The sequence below is a fragment of the Callithrix jacchus genome, chromosome 8 (assembly GCF_049354715.1).
Source record: "Callithrix jacchus isolate 240 chromosome 8, calJac240_pri, whole genome shotgun sequence".
NCBI classification, from domain to species: domain Eukaryota; kingdom Metazoa; phylum Chordata; class Mammalia; order Primates; family Cebidae; genus Callithrix; species Callithrix jacchus.
Window position 1 is genome coordinate 58,600,491 of NC_133509.1, and position 15,355 is coordinate 58,615,845.

At 52.1% G+C, this 15,355-nt stretch overlaps 3 protein-coding genes across 7 annotated transcripts; 2 read left to right on the forward strand and 1 right to left on the reverse strand.

Moving 5' to 3' along the window:
* The first annotated feature begins 18 nt into the window (after positions 1 to 18).
* On the forward strand, positions 19 to 5,822 carry NOP9 (NOP9 nucleolar protein). Of its 5 annotated transcripts, none has more exons than XM_009005833.4 (10): positions 19 to 366; positions 572 to 1,018; positions 1,970 to 2,122; positions 2,363 to 2,504; positions 2,629 to 2,821; positions 3,453 to 3,593; positions 4,333 to 4,458; positions 4,642 to 4,878; positions 5,096 to 5,201; positions 5,542 to 5,822. In XM_009005833.4, exons 1-10 carry the CDS (start codon positions 120 to 122, stop codon positions 5,697 to 5,699), a joined length of 1,950 nt encoding a protein of 649 aa, XP_009004081.1. In that variant the 5' UTR covers positions 19 to 119; the 3' UTR covers positions 5,700 to 5,822. The 5 variants fall into 5 exon arrangements, with proteins under 5 accessions (XP_009004081.1, XP_009004083.1, XP_078190758.1 ...); XM_009005835.4 differs by having other exon boundaries at positions 2,012 to 2,122; XM_078334632.1 differs by having other exon boundaries at positions 19 to 149.
* On the reverse strand, positions 5,793 to 8,654 carry CIDEB (cell death inducing DFFA like effector b). Its single transcript, XM_003733971.6, has 5 exons — positions 8,492 to 8,654; positions 8,064 to 8,208; positions 6,968 to 7,117; positions 6,548 to 6,738; positions 5,793 to 6,366 (listed from the first exon to the last, which is right to left on the reverse strand). The coding sequence occupies exons 1-5, from the start codon at positions 8,530 to 8,532 to the stop codon at positions 6,234 to 6,236; spliced, it is 660 nt and encodes a 219-aa protein (XP_003734019.2). The 5' UTR covers positions 8,533 to 8,654; the 3' UTR covers positions 5,793 to 6,233.
* Positions 8,655 to 10,818: 2,164 nt separating this feature from the next.
* Positions 10,819 to 12,707, forward strand: LTB4R2 (leukotriene B4 receptor 2). Its single transcript, XM_002753677.7, has 2 exons — positions 10,819 to 10,933; positions 11,324 to 12,707. Exon 2 carries the CDS (start codon positions 11,334 to 11,336, stop codon positions 12,408 to 12,410), a length of 1,077 nt encoding a protein of 358 aa, XP_002753723.1. The 5' UTR covers positions 10,819 to 10,933; positions 11,324 to 11,333; the 3' UTR covers positions 12,411 to 12,707.
* The last annotated feature ends 2,648 nt before the right edge of the window (positions 12,708 to 15,355 follow it).

The following is a 15,355-nucleotide window of genomic DNA, read 5'->3' on the forward strand; positions in this document are numbered from 1 at the left end:
TGCGCCAGGAGCGCGCCCGCTTTTCTAAACTCGGTCTGGACCAGGCCCACGCTTGGCGACGTTGGAGGTCCGTCCACTGCTGAGGAAGCTTTTGCAGCCAGACAGGTCCCGAAGCTCACATGGGGCTGGGTCCGCGCTCTCCACACAAGGTTGGGCGCCGGTTCCCAGCTGGTGGCAAACGGGGGCGCGGGGCCAAGGGGTCGGGGCGCCCCTCACCTGGCCGCGAACGGCAACCCCGGCCGCCTCCGGTTGGGCTCTCGGAGCCGGCTGCAGATTCGCACCCGCACCTAAGTCCCGAAGCTCTGGGATATTTCCGCCGGGCGCTGTCCGCACTGAAAGAGGCTCCCGAGACTGGGGAAGAACGAGGTAGGCAGCAGCTTCGGGTTTTAGACCAAGAGCATAAAATCCAGGGCAGGCAAGGAAACTTTCTAGAGTTGGCATGGCGTTGGGACTTAGTTTCATTTCCCATGTCCTCTTCCTCGGCCCCCAACCCACGATCCTTGGTTAAGTGAGGGTACGTAACCGTATTCTCTTAAGTCTCTTCAAAATGTTTCTTTCTTCGCTTTTCCAGATCTGATGGTGCACAATATTATGAAGGAAGTAGAGGCTCAGGCCCTAGCCTTGTCCACGAACAGGACTGGCAGTGAAATGCTGCAGGAACTGTTGGGGTTCAGTCCTTTGAAACCACTTTGTCGCGTATGGGCTGCTCTGCGCTCCAACTTGCGCACTGTGGCCTGTCACCGATGCGGGGTCCATGTATTGCAAAGTGCTTTGCTACAGCTCCCTCGATTGCTGGGAAGTGCTGCAGAGGAGGAGGAGAGGGAGGAGGATGGGAAAGATGGTCCCACGGAGACCCTGGAGGAGCTGGTCCTGGGACTAGCCGCTGAGGTGTGTGATGATTTTCTCTTCTACTGTGGAGACACACATGGCAGCTTCGTGGTCAGAACTCTGCTGCAGGTGTTAGGAGGGACTATTCTGGAGTCTGAGAGAGCCAGGCCCCGTGGTTCCCAATCATCTGGTAAGTATTACAAGAGGAAAGTGGACCTAGTGGGAAGAAGAATTTAGAAAGTTCAGAAGAAGACAGTAAATAGAAGAGTAAGTCTTCATGGGGGAGCTTGACCTGTCCTAATCTGGACAGGGTTTAGCAGGCCAAAGATTAGTCTGTGCAGAGGCCCAGAGGTAAGGATGTACAATTGTGTTTAGATGACAGCTGTTAGAATGAATGCAGAAGGATAATTTTTTTTTGAGATGGAGTTTTGCTCTTGTTGCCCAGGCTGGAGTGCAATGGGGTGATCTTGTCTCACCACAACCTCTGCCTCCTGGGTTCAAGTGATTCTCCTGCCTCAGCCTCCCGAGTAGTATGGATTACAGGCACTCACCACCACGCCCAACTAATTTTTAGTAGAGATGGGATTTTTCCATGTTGATCAGGCTGGTCCCAAACTCCCGCCTTGGCCTCCTAAAGTGCTGGATTACTGGTGTGAGTCACGGCGCCCAGACAATGTTTTTTTTTTTTTAAAGCATGACTTAACATACAAATGTGTGTATACTGGACTCAATCAGAAGTTCAGGAAACAATACCCTTACTACATGCAGCCCACTCTGTTATTTTCTTTCCTTTTCCAAACTTTATTCTGCTCTATTTCATTAAAATAAGGATGCTAGTCAAGACTACTAACTTGATTTCATGATACAGTCTTGGGTTGTGATCCACATTTGAAAAAACTCTAGGAAACAAAGAGAGTTTAAATGAGACTTGATTTTGGAATGCCTTGAATACCTGGCTGAAGAGGTTGAACTGTCTTCTGTGGACCATGGGGAAGCTGGTTGAAGCTTTTTAGAAAAATTAAGACAGAAATGTAGTCTCAGTTCAGTCATTCAGAAGAGACATTGAGTGGTACTTCAAATGTTCTGCATCTCCAAGCAGAATCCTTGTTCATCTATGGAATTTTTCTCTTCTGGGTGGCAGTTTGTGATCTCCGTGCTGCACATGTTCTTAATCTTCCTTCAGAAGCACAGAGGGCCCCAGCCCGGGAATGTAAGCCAGCTGATTTTGAAGTCCCTGAAACCTTCTTGAATCACCTTCAGGACCTGAGCTCCTGCTTTCTGAAGGACATTGCAGGTAAGGAGAGAAGTAGGAGGAGGTTCTCATACCTACTTTTCTAAAAGTGATTGTTACCAAGCAAGGCCCTTGGGTCAGGTTATTCCTCATCTTTTCAAACCTGGGCTGGTTTGACGCTGAAAGCACTATATATAATCCCTTTGTGTACATAGTGCCCTGTATCTTTTTGCCTAAAGTTTGAGGGTATGCAGGTTGTCTGGATTTTGGGAAAGCTGCTTTATTTCTGCCCTCTCTCCACAGTATTTATCACTGATAAGATCTCCAGCTTCTGTCTTCAAGTGGCCTTACAGGTTTTACATTGCAGACTACCCCAGTTTTGTGCCCATCTTTGCAATGCTGTGATTAGTTACTTGAGTACTCGCAGTTCCTCAGTAGATGGCAGGTATGATCGGGTCTTAGGATTGACCAAAGTTGGTGGGGCTGTGTGAAATGAATGAGGTGATGTAGTGCAACTGGATTTTGCATAAAATGGAGTTAAGACTGCCTGATGCCCTTCTTGTCCCTAGTCCCCTACTGCTATTTCTCCGAGATCAGACGAGCTCCAGACTCCTGGAGCAGGTCCTGCTGGTGTTGGAGCCCCCAAGGCTCCAGAGCCTCTTTGAGGAGCACTTGCAGGGGCAGCTGCAGACCCTGGCTGCACATCCCATTGCCAACTTCCCTTTGCAGCGCTTACTGGATGCAGTCACTACCCCTGAACTGGTGAGTTGGAAACCTGGGCTGGATCTGTTTCTGCTAATTCTTGATCATTGGACCTTATTTTATGGCGTGCCTGCCTCTATATATTTTTGACATTGTGCTGGCCATTCCTCTTGAAAAATTGTTCCTTGAGGTTTTCCAGAGCTTAGGATAAAGGTGCCCACCTTCTAGTGAGAATTTGTTTTGGCTTCTCTCAGGTATGAGGACCAGCAAGAGACTGACTTCATTCAGGTTTACAGCTTGAGGTTCCATGGCCCACCCAGACTCTGGTACTTGGCTATAAGTCCACATGAGTGCTAGAGCTGTTGCCATAGCTTCTCTTTTCCCTTGCTGCTGGGCTTCCCTGTGGTCTCATGAATTGGGGGTTAGAGTGGAAGGGCAGGTTTAATTTTAGTCCCCCCTTGCCCCTAGTTCTCCCTTACACATAGGGAACAGCCACTTAAAGTTTCTTCCTGTGAGGTGGCACCTCTAAGACTGCCCACTTGTCCTGGGCCTTATCTATCCAAACAAAAGTCCTGATACTGGCATTGCTTTTTATCTAGCATTTTTAGTTGTTTTCAGTGGGAAGATTTCTCTGAATAATGTAGTCTACCATTACCAGAATGCCACAGTTATATCCCATGTTTCCCATCAGCTGTCCCCTGTGTTTGAGGAGCTGAGCCCTGTCCTAGAAGCTGTATTGGCTCAGGGCCACCCAGGGGTAGTCATTGCCCTGGTGGGGGCCTGTCGCAGAGTCAGGGCCTACCAAGCCAAGGTCCTACAGCTCTTGTTGGAGGTAAGTAGATATTACCCACAATCTGTTTATGCCATCAGTCCAACTCCTACAGTTAGGACTTATCTAATCTTAAGTTGTTGTACCTTTGGACTCAGGAAGTCTAATACCCAAGGAGTTTACAGGAATGGGGGAAAAGATGCCAAATTATTTTTGTTGTTGTTGAGACAGAGTCTCGCTCTGTCACCCAGGCTGGAGTTCAGTGGTGCCAGCTCGGCTCACTGCAACCTCCGCCTCCCTAGTTCAAGTGATTCTCTTGTCTCAGCCTCCCAAGTAGCTGGATTATAGGTGCCTGCCACCACACCCAGCTAGTTTTTGTTTTTGGGGTTTTTTTTTTGGCATTTTTAGTAGAGATGGGGTTTCACCATGTTGGCCAGCCTGATCTCGAACTCCTGACCTCAGACAATCCATTACCAAACGGGATCATCCTACCTCAGCCTCCCAAAGTGCTGGGATTATAGGAATGAGCCACTGTGTCTGGCTGAGGCCAAATGTTATTTCACAGTCCTAGAATAAAAATTGTCTCCCAGAGCTAAGAGAGAAGTGTATTTAAGGGATAAATGTTTATTAACCTCTGTATGTGATGGAGTCTAGGGATACAGCAAGGCATGAAATTCTGCTGTCATGGAGCTCACATTCTTACGGAGTTAGGCCTTCTTTCCTTTCCTGAAGATGTTCCCTTAAATGTGAGGTTAGGGATGGAGAAGTTCTCACATTCATCACATTTTGTCTTCTCCTTTAGGCATTCCACTGTGCAGAGCCCTCATCCCGGCAATTGGCCTGTGTGCCTCTCTTTGCCACTTTGATGGCTTATGAGGTGTACTATGGACTGACGGAGGAGGAGGAGGCAGTGCCTGCGGAGTACCAGGTGAGATAGGGAAGAGGCTAAGCTGGTGACTAATTAGGAGCCAGGCCTCCCAGGGTTTAGCAGGCCTCTGACTCCTGAGGTGAGAGTGGTGATTTCATGCAGGTGGAGGTGGCAGTGTCCTGGGGATGGGCTCATCCACCTGCCTTGTTGGTGCCTCCTAATTTCCTACCTCTGTGTTCCCAGGTAGAAACAGCCTCAGCCAGGGCCTTCGGGGAAGTGACAGTTCTTGGGTCTCTACTGCTGCAGCATCTGCTGCACTTCTCTACTCCTGGTCTTGTACTTCGAAGTCTGGGTGCCTTGACGGGACTACAACTTCTGGCTCTTGCCCAAAGTCCTGCTGGCTCTCATGTGCTCGATGCCATCCTGACCAGCCCCTCTGTGACGCGCAAGCAGCGCCGCCGTGTGCTGCAGAACCTAAAGGTTAGATTTCTGGCTTCTGCCTTGATTCCCCACCATCATCCAATTAGAGAATATGACCTTCCCCAGTACTATACCTTCAGATGCAAAGAGGCTATATACTTCCTAGACTATTTTAACTCAGCCCCTAAACTCTTCAGAAAATTCACTCCCTGCAAGCCCCCAAAATACACTTTTGTGGACTTTGCTAGGGGGACCTTCTTTGTTTGTCTCAATACAGGGACAATATGTGGCTCTGGCCTGTAGTCGCCATGGCAGCCGTGTGCTAGATGCCATCTGGAATGGAGCAGCCTTGGGGGCCCGGAAGGAAATTGCTGCTGAGCTGGGTGAGTACCAGCCCCTCTCTTTGATGTTTCCAGACTTTCCCTTCTTTTACTCCAGATCTCTGGGTGGCTGGGGAGTCTACTGAAATTCAGCAGTCTTCAGTTCCAAAGGGTGGTCTTGCTCATGGGTTCTTAGCAGTCTGCTTTCCCCTTCCCTTCTGCTGACTGACTGTGCAGTTCTCTGCCCTCACCCCACCCTCTGACTTCTGTTCTTTGGAAAGTGAGGTGTTCACTTTATCCTAGTGGCAGTTCCAGGGTCTGGGGGAAATGGAGGGATCTTTACCTCAAGTAGTGTCTGTCTTTGAGCATGGGTGGTACTAAACATGAGTGATTCTCTTTGCAGGGGAGAAGAATCAGGAGCTGATAAGAGACCCTTTTGGCCACCATGTGGCTCGAAATGTGGCCTTGACTACCTTCCTAAAGCGGCGAGAGGCTTGGGAACAGCAGCAGGGTGCGGTGGCCAAGCGGAGGCGGGCATTGAACTCCATACTTGAAGACTGAGGCTTTGGATCTGGGACTGGGTGTTGATGGGGGAGGACAATAGGGAGTATCCATCCCATTGCTTTCCTGTTTAACTTGGAGTCAAAAGTCTTAGTAGTAAATATTTCATATTTTTATTGAAAATGTTTTTGTTATTTTTGGGGGAAGGGTATGAAGACAGATTTCAGGGTAAAGTCAGAGGGGGCTGTCATCAGTATGCTGGGGAGTTTAGGGACAGGAGGCCTTGGTAGGGGATTAGAGGTAGCAGCAAACAGGCTCAGATCAAGATGCCTGGGGTTAGGTTTATGACCTTTGAGGGCAAGTGGGAGGCAGAAAGGTGGCTAGGAAGGAAGAGCATTCTTCAGGTAAGGGTATAGACTTGGGATGTGAGGTGTTATGCTGAAAGGTTCTGTCACGAGGGGGTCAGAGGACAGTGGGGAAATTGGGTAAGGTATCTAGCCTGTACTGTCTTCAGGTCCTGAAACTTGATGCTGTCACAGTCTTTGCAGTGTGTATCTTGGAATGGGTCTGGTGACAGAAGCCCAGAGGCCCTTCTTAGTAGGAATGGAGGCGGCCCTTTTGCTGCCACTTCTCAGCTCCCTCTACTACATGGTGAAGGGTGGAGGAAATTCCCAGCAACATGTGGCCCAGGCCTTGCAGCAGTGTGGAGGTCCAACGAAGGAGCTCCCTGAAGGGCAGAGATAAGAGGAAATCAGATGATTCGGGAAACCTGGGAGGAGGCTATCAAGCTGGGAGATGAGGACTTTCCACAAGTGAGAGCTAACTAGGGTTAGGTGGGTGCAGGAGGAGGAATGATGGGGACTATCTGACTGTAGGGGATGGGGAAGTATGACATGTTGATTTCTGACCTGAGTACTTTCTTTGGGCCAAGTCCTTGAAAGTCACAGCTCATAGAGTAGAGCCCGTAGAATGTGGCTTTGATGTTCAGGCTGCCAAAGAGGTCTCGAGGGTTTTGCTTGTACACGTCAAAGGTGATGCGGGCGATGTCCTTGCTGTGCTTGGGCCTCTCCCGGCCCAGGCCGTATGACAGCACTCCACTCTGTAGGACACCCCATCAGTGCAGTAGATCCTCACACCAGACATCCACCACTAATCCCCATCAGCACTGGGTCAGACCCTCCCTGGCCTGGACTTGTCCATTGTGTGACATCCTTGACAATTCCACAACTCCTCCTGCACCTCTGTCCCCAGGATCAGGGTTAGGCTAGACAGGAAATGGGAGAGCTATAAAGGATGGGCAGTGGAAGCAGCCCCAGTATAAGCCTTACCCTGATGGGACTCCAGCTCTGACCAGACTCCAGCACCATCAGGCGCGTGTCATCCTCCAGCAGCTGGAAGAAGTCTTCACTGTCCACTGCAGTTCCATCCTCCTCTAGCACCAGGGTTAGCACTCCATTCAGCAGTAGGGTCTCCAATGCCTGCCCAATGTCAAGCAGCAGAAAGGAAGGGCAGGTCTTAACCCATGCCCTTTCCCTCATTAGCTGCCCAACATCCGTCAGTTGGGACTAGACATTGGTTAATGTCCCACCTCGACTTCCTGGGACTTTGCCATCCCTCCTAAAGGCTACTGCTCTCAGTGTTCTTGAGTTGTTGGGGGATCCTAGCTAGAGGCTGACCTTGTTCCTCTTTGCTCCTACCATGTCACTGGCATCTCCCCTTGATCCCTTCCAAGTCACTTCTCCTGTTTTGGAATTGGAAAGCAAGCCAGGTTCTCCTGAAGTCCACCCTTCTGTCCTACAGTGCAGCACCTCACTTCCCACACCCTCAGAGTTCTCCAGAAGTGTCTCCAGTAAAGTACTTAACCTTTTTGAGTCCTTATTCTGTGCCAGGTATGAGGACTTTACCTACATTATCCTCTCACTCCTTTCAATAACCCTAGGAGGTGGTGATTACTGCCTTTTTATAGATGAAGAAACTGAGGTTTTGATAGGTTGAACAACTGGACAAACTCACTGTGGAGTGGGGAACAGGAGAGGAAGGGAACTGCTGAATCTTCTAGGGGCTGAATGGAGTTTTGTTGCCCTGCCCATATCCCCTAAAGGTGGAGGGTACAGCGGAGGGTTTGACAGGAAGTGGCAGAATTTGAACTTGATTTGTCATACAAATCACCTTTCCATACTGGTTTCTGAATTCCATCCCGCCAGCTCTCCCTATCCACTGCTTCCCCTGCTCCCATAGACAAGCTCACTGTGGAAAATGAACAAATTGACTGGAGGTCATTAGGCCTACCCCACTGTTTTTAGCCCTCAGAGAGAGGGGCAGCTGTGTGACCTCAGCCATCTCTGCTCCATTATCCCAAGTTGTCACTGTTCTCGAGCCCCTTGGCTGCCCCTGCTATAGGACCAAGGAACTGGGCCTACTTACTTTGGCTAGCAGCTCCTGGCGGGTGGCAGCTGTCAGGCCTTTCCGTATGGTCCGCTTGTGATCACAGACACGGAAAGGTCGCTGGGGTGGTGGAGCTGACGTCCAGACCCTCCGTCCAAACTCCGAGCTTATATTAGATACTGACCTGGTCGTTGGGAAGAAAAGTCGAGGAGGGGCTTGATGAGTGTAAGGGGCATGATGGGGGCGGCTAGAGGGCTAGTGAGGGAGGAATGGTTTGGAGATTAGGTATGGGGTAGAGAACATGGAGTGCAGGTGGGCCTGGGTGGCTCAGGAGCTTGATAAGCTCACTGTGGTGTGGGGAGCAGGAGAGGGAGGGTACTGCTGAGTCTCCTAGGGGCTGAATGGAATTTTGTTGCCCTGCCCATATCCCCTAAAGGTGGGGGGTACAGCGGAGGGTTAGCAGTCACCTGAGCAGGTCACTGGGGTTCAGAGCTGAGAGGTACTCCATGGTGGACAGGAGAGTTCCTTCTTCCCTGGAACTTCTGGGCTGAGTGGTTCTCTGCTATGCTGGGGCTTCAGTGGTGTTTTCTGTTACAAACCTGATATCTCAGCCCAGGATGAGGTGGGAATGAGTCAAGCCTGGACTCTGGCCCCCCTGCCTGGCCAGTAAGAAGGGCAAAGTCCAAGGGGAGGGATGAAGGAGGGGCCAGATGTGGTCCTGGAAAAAGAATTGCCCCGCAAAAGCCACCGGAGCTTGTTTGTATGTCTTTGGTGATGGTATGTGTTGTGAGGGTAGATGGGAACCATGTAAAAGGATGAAATGTGACCTCTGGTGTTTCTGTATTACTATGGAGGGAAATTTCTAGGGACAGTTTCTGGCTTTCAGGCTCTGAGAAGCTGCGTTTTGTGAGCGGCTCTGTGTATGCTGCCACCTACTGGAGAAGCCATAAGCTGCAGCATTAGGAAAAGGGAACCCCTGCTGAGTGTGGGGAAGCGGGATGGCAGCATTGCAGGGCTTTAGAAAATGAGAGGTGAGACTGTCCAGGAAGGGTGTGAGGAGAGGATGGATCCTGATCCACGGGTTCAGGATTATTAGGGTCCTGTCTGGGATGCTGGCCTTCCTGCTTACCTGCTCATTCCTCCTTGGTCAAGGGACAGGCTGGCTCATTGCTCTGGCTTCATTTTCCAGAGCTGCCTGCTTCGGCCACACTTAAGTCATCTCTCTCACTTTTCCCCTTTTGCCTATTAATGGACATGAAGGAGATGTGAATGGGGCAGGGATGTCCTTTGACAGGATCAAGACTTTAGCTTTTGCTGCACTGTGTCCTAGCTCTGATTTCAGTTGCAGCTGTGATAGACAGTTGCGTGGAAGCTGAGACCCTGACGGTGAAACCCTGAAATAAACACAATCCCTGCTTTCCTGACCAGGATCCTTGTAGGGTCCCCAGCTTCCCCACTTTTTTTCTGTGTCCTGACAAAGAAACACAGAGTAACTTGCTGGCTCTGTCACCTGGCCAGCTGCATTTCCCCTGGAGGCTTGAGCCCAAGCCAGAGCCTTGAACATTACCAGGCACTGAAAAGGTATTCGGGTTGTTGCCCAAAACACGGAAAGATACTGGCCCTGGCCCTGAGCCAAAGTCCTTGAACCCTCATAAACTCCATACCCTGACCCCCTTGTTTTGGACATACTTTGGTAGAACAACTCTTTCTTTCACTGTCTGTTATGAGGATATGCTGCAGCCCACTCATTAAGTTCTCCTAATAAATGCTTTGGACTGATCACCCTGCCAGTCTTTTTGTCTTGGGCAATCTGTACTTTTCTCAGAGGTTCCCAAGGCCTACCGAAGGGACTTCATGTGCTCTTAATGGCTTTCCTCTCTCTTGTCTTACCCTATGCCCTCACTTCCTGAGTTAGCCTCCCAAGTACAGGATTACCTGTACCCAAGCCCTTAGTTCAAGCTCTGCTTTGGGAGAACCCAAGCTAAGACAATGCTCCTGGTGCCCTGCCCAAGGAACCTCAAGTTCTGGCTGTTACTTGGGCAGAGGCCTTTCTTTTCCCTTACCCCAACTCTATCGATCTGCCAGGCCCCCCTCAAATCTCTTCATTTCCAAGTTTTGCTTGACTTTTCCAAGAAGAGCAGGCTGCTTCTTAGTATGTCTCTACCACTGCATCCATTCCTTTCTTGTCTTGTATCCTGGTGCAGCCTGGTAGTGGGGTCTCTTCATGGTTGTGTGTCATGACTCCCTAACCAGGTTATAAGTCCCTTATACCTCCATGCATCCCCCATTCCTCCTGGAATCTGGCACCATGCCTTACATGGAAAAGCTGTCATTGACAGCCTGGTGAGATCCCTGAGGGTGGAGTGACTGGGGCAGGGCCCAAGGCAAGAGATGGGAGGAGGTAGGCCAGGAGTTGAAGAAAAGGGGCTCAGCCGGACCAGGAAGCTGGAAACAGGCAAAGATAAAGCAGCTGGGGGGCTGAGTTGTTTGGCTCACCTCTACAGGCCAGAGAGGCCAGGCAACATACACACTGTAGAAGGTGGACTGGGGGGATTGGGGCCAGAGCTGGGGGAGGGATGAGAAGAGAAGCAGGACCAGGGTCAGGATTCAGCGGAGTTCTCCTATTCTCTTCCACCGCCAGGTAATCTTATCTGTCCCCCTTCAGCTTATGCTGTTTCCTGGCAAGGCAGGCTCTCACATGCCTGGACGCCTGGATGTGTTGGTGATGGGAAGGAGTGGGGTGAGGGAGGGGCCCCAGGAGAGGCCCCGGATGAGCTTCATCGTGTCCCTCCCCATTCTTGCCTTGCCTTCTGCAAATGTGACAGGCACAGGACAGGAGTAGGCAACTCGCCCACTGCTGCTTAACCTTTCAGCTTCCCAGAACCCCAATCTTGCTTGCTCCCAACTTGGTAAGTAGATCTGCCCACCTTTACACCCCACCATCCACTTTTGCCCAGAGGTACTAGGATTGGGGCTGGGAAGAAGAGGCCAGACTAGAGGAGTGGTGGTAGAGATAGTGACAGCCTGGGGTGAGAACTTTATGACTGTTTACCACTGAGCTCTGGGAAGGAGCCAGGAGTCGGGCAGGTCTACTGACTGAGAGCAGGGGATCTGGGTTCCAAGAAGGGGTAGTGTTTCAGGCGGGGTTTGGGTCCTCGTGGAAGTCAGGACTCACAGGCAGAAAAGAGGCAGGCTGCAGGGAAGTCAGGAGGAGGCATGGCCCCTTCTCATCCGGCATCACAGGTGGGGTTTTGCCCCACCCCTGAACGCCCTCTGTGGCCCCTTCCACCCCTCTGTAGGCCCAGAAGGATGTCGGTCTGCTACCGTCCCCCAGGGAATGAGACACTGCTGAGCTGGAAGGCTTCGCGGGCCACAGGCACAGCCTTCTTGCTGCTGGCTGCGCTGCTGGGGCTGCCCGGCAACGGCTTCGTGGTGTGGAGCTTGGCGGGCTGGCGGCCAGCGCGGGGGCGACCGCTGGCGGCCACGCTTGTGCTGCACCTGGCACTGGCCGACGGCGCGGTGCTGCTGCTCACGCCGCTCTTCGTGGCCTTCCTGACCGGGCAGGCCTGGCCACTGGGCCAGGCGGGCTGCAAGGCGGTGTACTACGTGTGCGCGCTCAGCATGTACGCCAGCGTGCTGCTCACCGGCCTGCTCAGCCTGCAGCGCTGCCTCGCCGTCACCCGCCCCTTCCTGGCGCCCCGGCTGCGCAGCCCGGCCCTGGCCCGCAGCCTGCTGCTGGCCGTCTGGCTGGCCGCCCTGTTGCTCGCCGTCCCAGCCGCCGTCTACCGCCACCTGTGGAGGGACCGCGTGTGCCAGCTGTGCCACCCGTCGCCGGCCCACGCTGCTGCCCACCTGAGCCTGGAGACTCTGACCGCCTTCGTGCTTCCTTTCGGGCTGATGCTCGGCTGCTACAGCGTGACGCTGGCGCGGCTGCGGGGCGCCCGCTGGGGCTCCGGGCGGCACGGGGCGCGGGTGGGCCGGCTGGTGAGCACCATCGTGCTTGCCTTCGGCTTGCTCTGGGCCCCCTACCACGCGGTCAACCTACTGCAGGCGGTCGCCGCGCTGGCTCCACCCGAAGGGGCCTTGGCGAAGCTGGGCGGGGCCGGCCAGGCGGCGCGAGCGGGAACTACGGCCTTGGCCTTCTTCAGCTCCAGCGTCAACCCGGTGCTCTACGTCTTCACCGCTGGGGATCTGCTGCCCCGGGCAGGTCCCCGTTTCCTCACGCGCCTCTTCGAAGGCTCCGGGGAGGCCCGAGGGGGCGGCCGCTCTAGGGAGGGGACCATGGAACTCCGAACTACTCCTCAGCTGAAAGTGGTGGGGCAGGGCCGAGGCAATGGAGACCCCGGGGGTGGGATGGAAAAGGACGGTCCGGAATGGGACCCTTGACCCCAAAACCTACAACCTGCTGCCCTTGCCTGTCCCTTACCATCCCCTCACCCTCCGGAGCTCAGTGTTCTGGAACGTTTGGGGACCCTTTGACTAGAGTTTGGATCTGGCTGGGTAGGATTACTATACACCTGGGGCAGGCTCAGGTTCCTCCAAACTGAGGGATTATGAATGTGGTGATGGTCCCTGTTAAGGACTATTTTGTGCTTGCAGGTTGGCATGTACCCATGTACCAGCACTGCTTACTTGTTGCCAATAGCTGTTATTGTGAAATACACTGGGAAGCCATTAGATGGTGACTTAAGTGTGCTCCCCCTTATTCCCCCCCACCGACCTGTGGTTCTTCATGCCTGAGTTGTACTGAAGCCACCTAGTTCCCTGTGGATCAAGCCAGGGTTGGGCAGTGCTGGCCTTCAGTGGCATCTTGTCCTTCCCTCCCCAGCCCAGGTGTCCTGGTTCCACAGGCCAACCCATAGAACCACTCTGGAAATAAAGGAGACAATGGAAGGAGAGGCATGGGAACTTGGATGAGGGGTAGGAATGGGATCCATTATTTGAGGTTTATAAAAGCCTCTGGGGGAGGAAATGGCTCTGGAAGGGGAAAGTGAATCTGTGGATTTGAAAAGGAAACTTTTCCTGCATGTCTTGTGTTTGGTCCAGTGGATGTGAGAGGCACAAAAGGAGTTGACAGTGTACGGGCCCTGGGAGTCTGAGACTTACCTTCCTCTCTGACCATCTGATCATCCCTGCAAAGGCCACCTGATGTGAAAAGGGGCCCAGGAGCAGGCATTCACTCAGGGAAGTCTGGGGGTTGACTATCAGGGGCTATGAAGAATGGCAGGAATATTTAGAGGACAGCAATAACTTTTTCAGGAAAGTGACACCTCTTCTTTTTCTCTCTGTCAAGTCTGGGCTCCTTCCAAGATGCTGTTAGCTATTCCTAGCCCCTTCCCCAATACTTCTCTGCCCCCATTTTTTGGAATCTATAGCTAGGTTTAAAAACAGTTCTAGATCCTGACATCTTTAATTAGGGGGACATAGAATGGGATTCTTTTCAGGGGACATCCACAAGTACACACCTGTGGTCACTAAGGCGACCAACTCATCCCAGTTGGCACAGGACTTCCCGAGTTTTAGCACTGAAAATCCCTTGTCTCAGCCCTATCAGTTTCCCAACAAACTGAGATTGTTGGCCTCTTGAATGGCTACCCTGATCATCACCTCCGTTTCTATGTTAGTGACTGTTTACACCTCCCTGTCCCCCAGATAGAGGTCAAAACAGAGCAAAGGAAACCCAGTCCCCAGGGCCATCCTAGGGCCACCAAAACTGGAGTGAATTAGAACCTGTGAACTAGAACAGCAGGGAGTATGCTTAGAGCTCCTGGTCCTGGGTGTGGGGAAGAAAGGCCATCAAGGGAGATGTGGGTGGGGAACAGCTTGAGAGAGGAGGCAAGGACAACCCAGTTTCTATCTGAAGGGTCCTCTGGTTGACCCTGGCTTCTATTCCCAAACACAGGTCTCAGGGGATTCTTTCTGTCCTCATGCACTGGGCAGAGGTTCCCTAACTTCCTCTGTTACATATTCCCCATCTCTCACACCCCATGTGGTCAGAAAGCCCTTCCTTAACTCTGACTTCAGTTCTTGCTGTGGTTTCAGCCCATATCTTTTTTATCATATCCTCTGCCTGACAGCTATGAGGTCAACTCTAGTCTGGCTTTTCTCCAAGCATAGCAAGTGGAGGCTCTGGAAAGGTTAAGGACCTCAGTGATCACCATTACACTTTACATATTTCCTAAGAAGTCAGAGTTGAAAGGGAAGCAGGAAAGCTCATGGTCAGATTGAAGGAAGGAATTTTTAGTTCCTTTTTTTTTTTTTGAGACGGAGTCTCGCTCTGTCACCCAGACCCTGAAGTGCAGTGGCACAACCTTGGCTTACTGCAGCCTCCATTTCCTGGGTTTAAGCGATTTTCCTGCCTCAGCCTCCCAAGTAGCTGAGACTATAGGCACATGCCACCACCCCCAGCTAACTTTTGTATTTTTAGTAGAGATGGGGTTTCATCATGTTGGCCAAGCTGGTCTCAAACTACTGACCTCAATCAATCTGACCGCCTCAGCCTCCCAAAAGTGCTGGGGTTACAGGTATGAGCCACCACACCCGGCCAGGAATTTTTAGTTCTTAGCTTCTGCAGGAGACTTCAAGGAAAGGGGATGCTCCTCTGTCCAGGAAGGGGGATGCTCCTCTGTCCAGGAAAGGGGATGCTCCTCTGTCCAGGAAGGGGGATGCTCCTCTGTCCAGGAAGGGGGATGCTCCTCTGTCCAGGAAGGGAGATGCTCCTCTGTTCAGGAAAGGGGGATGCTCCTCTGTCCAGGAAAGGGGATGCTCCTCTGTCCAGGAAGGGGGATGCTCCTCTGTCCAGGAAAGGGGATGCTCCTCTGTCCAGGAAGGGGGATGCTCCTCTGTCCAGGAAAGGGGATGCTCCTCTGTCCAGGAAAGGGTATGCTCCTCTGTCCAGGAAGGGAGATGCTCCTCTGTCCAGGAAGGGGGAAGGGTGACCATTTCCGCATTCCCACTTTCTCTTCTTGGCAGGGTGGGCATGAAGTATCACTGTTCCTGCTTCTCATGCTCAGGCTCAACTTCCTCTGTGTGTCTAAAGTGGAACTCGATAGTGGACTATGGGAAGATAGGAAAGAGGTGGTGCCAATCTCCTTGCCCAGATCTTAAATCCAGACTCAGCAGGGTAACCACACGGGCAAGCACAAGGCAAGTGTCTGGGAAAAGGGGAAGTGATTGGCATTCTGTGCGATACCAAAAAGACCATTTTTATTTTGGCTTCTACCAAAGAGAATGGAGAATTGGTTGACCTAAATGGAACCATCCCTTTAAGTAAGGGGAGAGAAGGGGGTGCTAGGAGATGGCCCTCTTCCCACACCCAGATCATAGCTTGA

Bases quoted from the DNA above. Each gene is read 5' to 3' on its own strand.
- NOP9 (XM_009005833.4), top strand. From the start codon at position 120: ATGGGGCTGGGTCCGCGCTCTCCACACAAGGTTGGGCGCCGGTTCCCA. The intron at 2,123-2,362 runs GTAAGGAGAGAA...CTCTCTCCACAG, and splicing joins CTTTCTGAAGGACATTGCAG to TATTTATCACTGATAAGATC. The intron at 5,202-5,541 runs GTGAGTACCAGC...TTCTCTTTGCAG, and splicing joins GGAAATTGCTGCTGAGCTGG to GGGAGAAGAATCAGGAGCTG.
- CIDEB (XM_003733971.6), bottom strand. From the start codon at position 8,532: ATGGAGTACCTCTCAGCTCTGAACCCCAGTGACCTGCTCAG. The intron at 7,118-8,063 runs GTAAGTAGGCCC...GACATTGGGCAG, and splicing joins GCCAGGAGCTGCTAGCCAAA to GCATTGGAGACCCTACTGCT. The intron at 6,367-6,547 runs GTCAGAAATCAA...TCTGCCCTTCAG, and splicing joins GGCCCAAAGAAAGTACTCAG to GGAGCTCCTTCGTTGGACCT.
- LTB4R2 (XM_002753677.7), top strand. From the start codon at position 11,334: ATGTCGGTCTGCTACCGTCCCCCAGGGAATGAGACACTGCTGAGCTGG.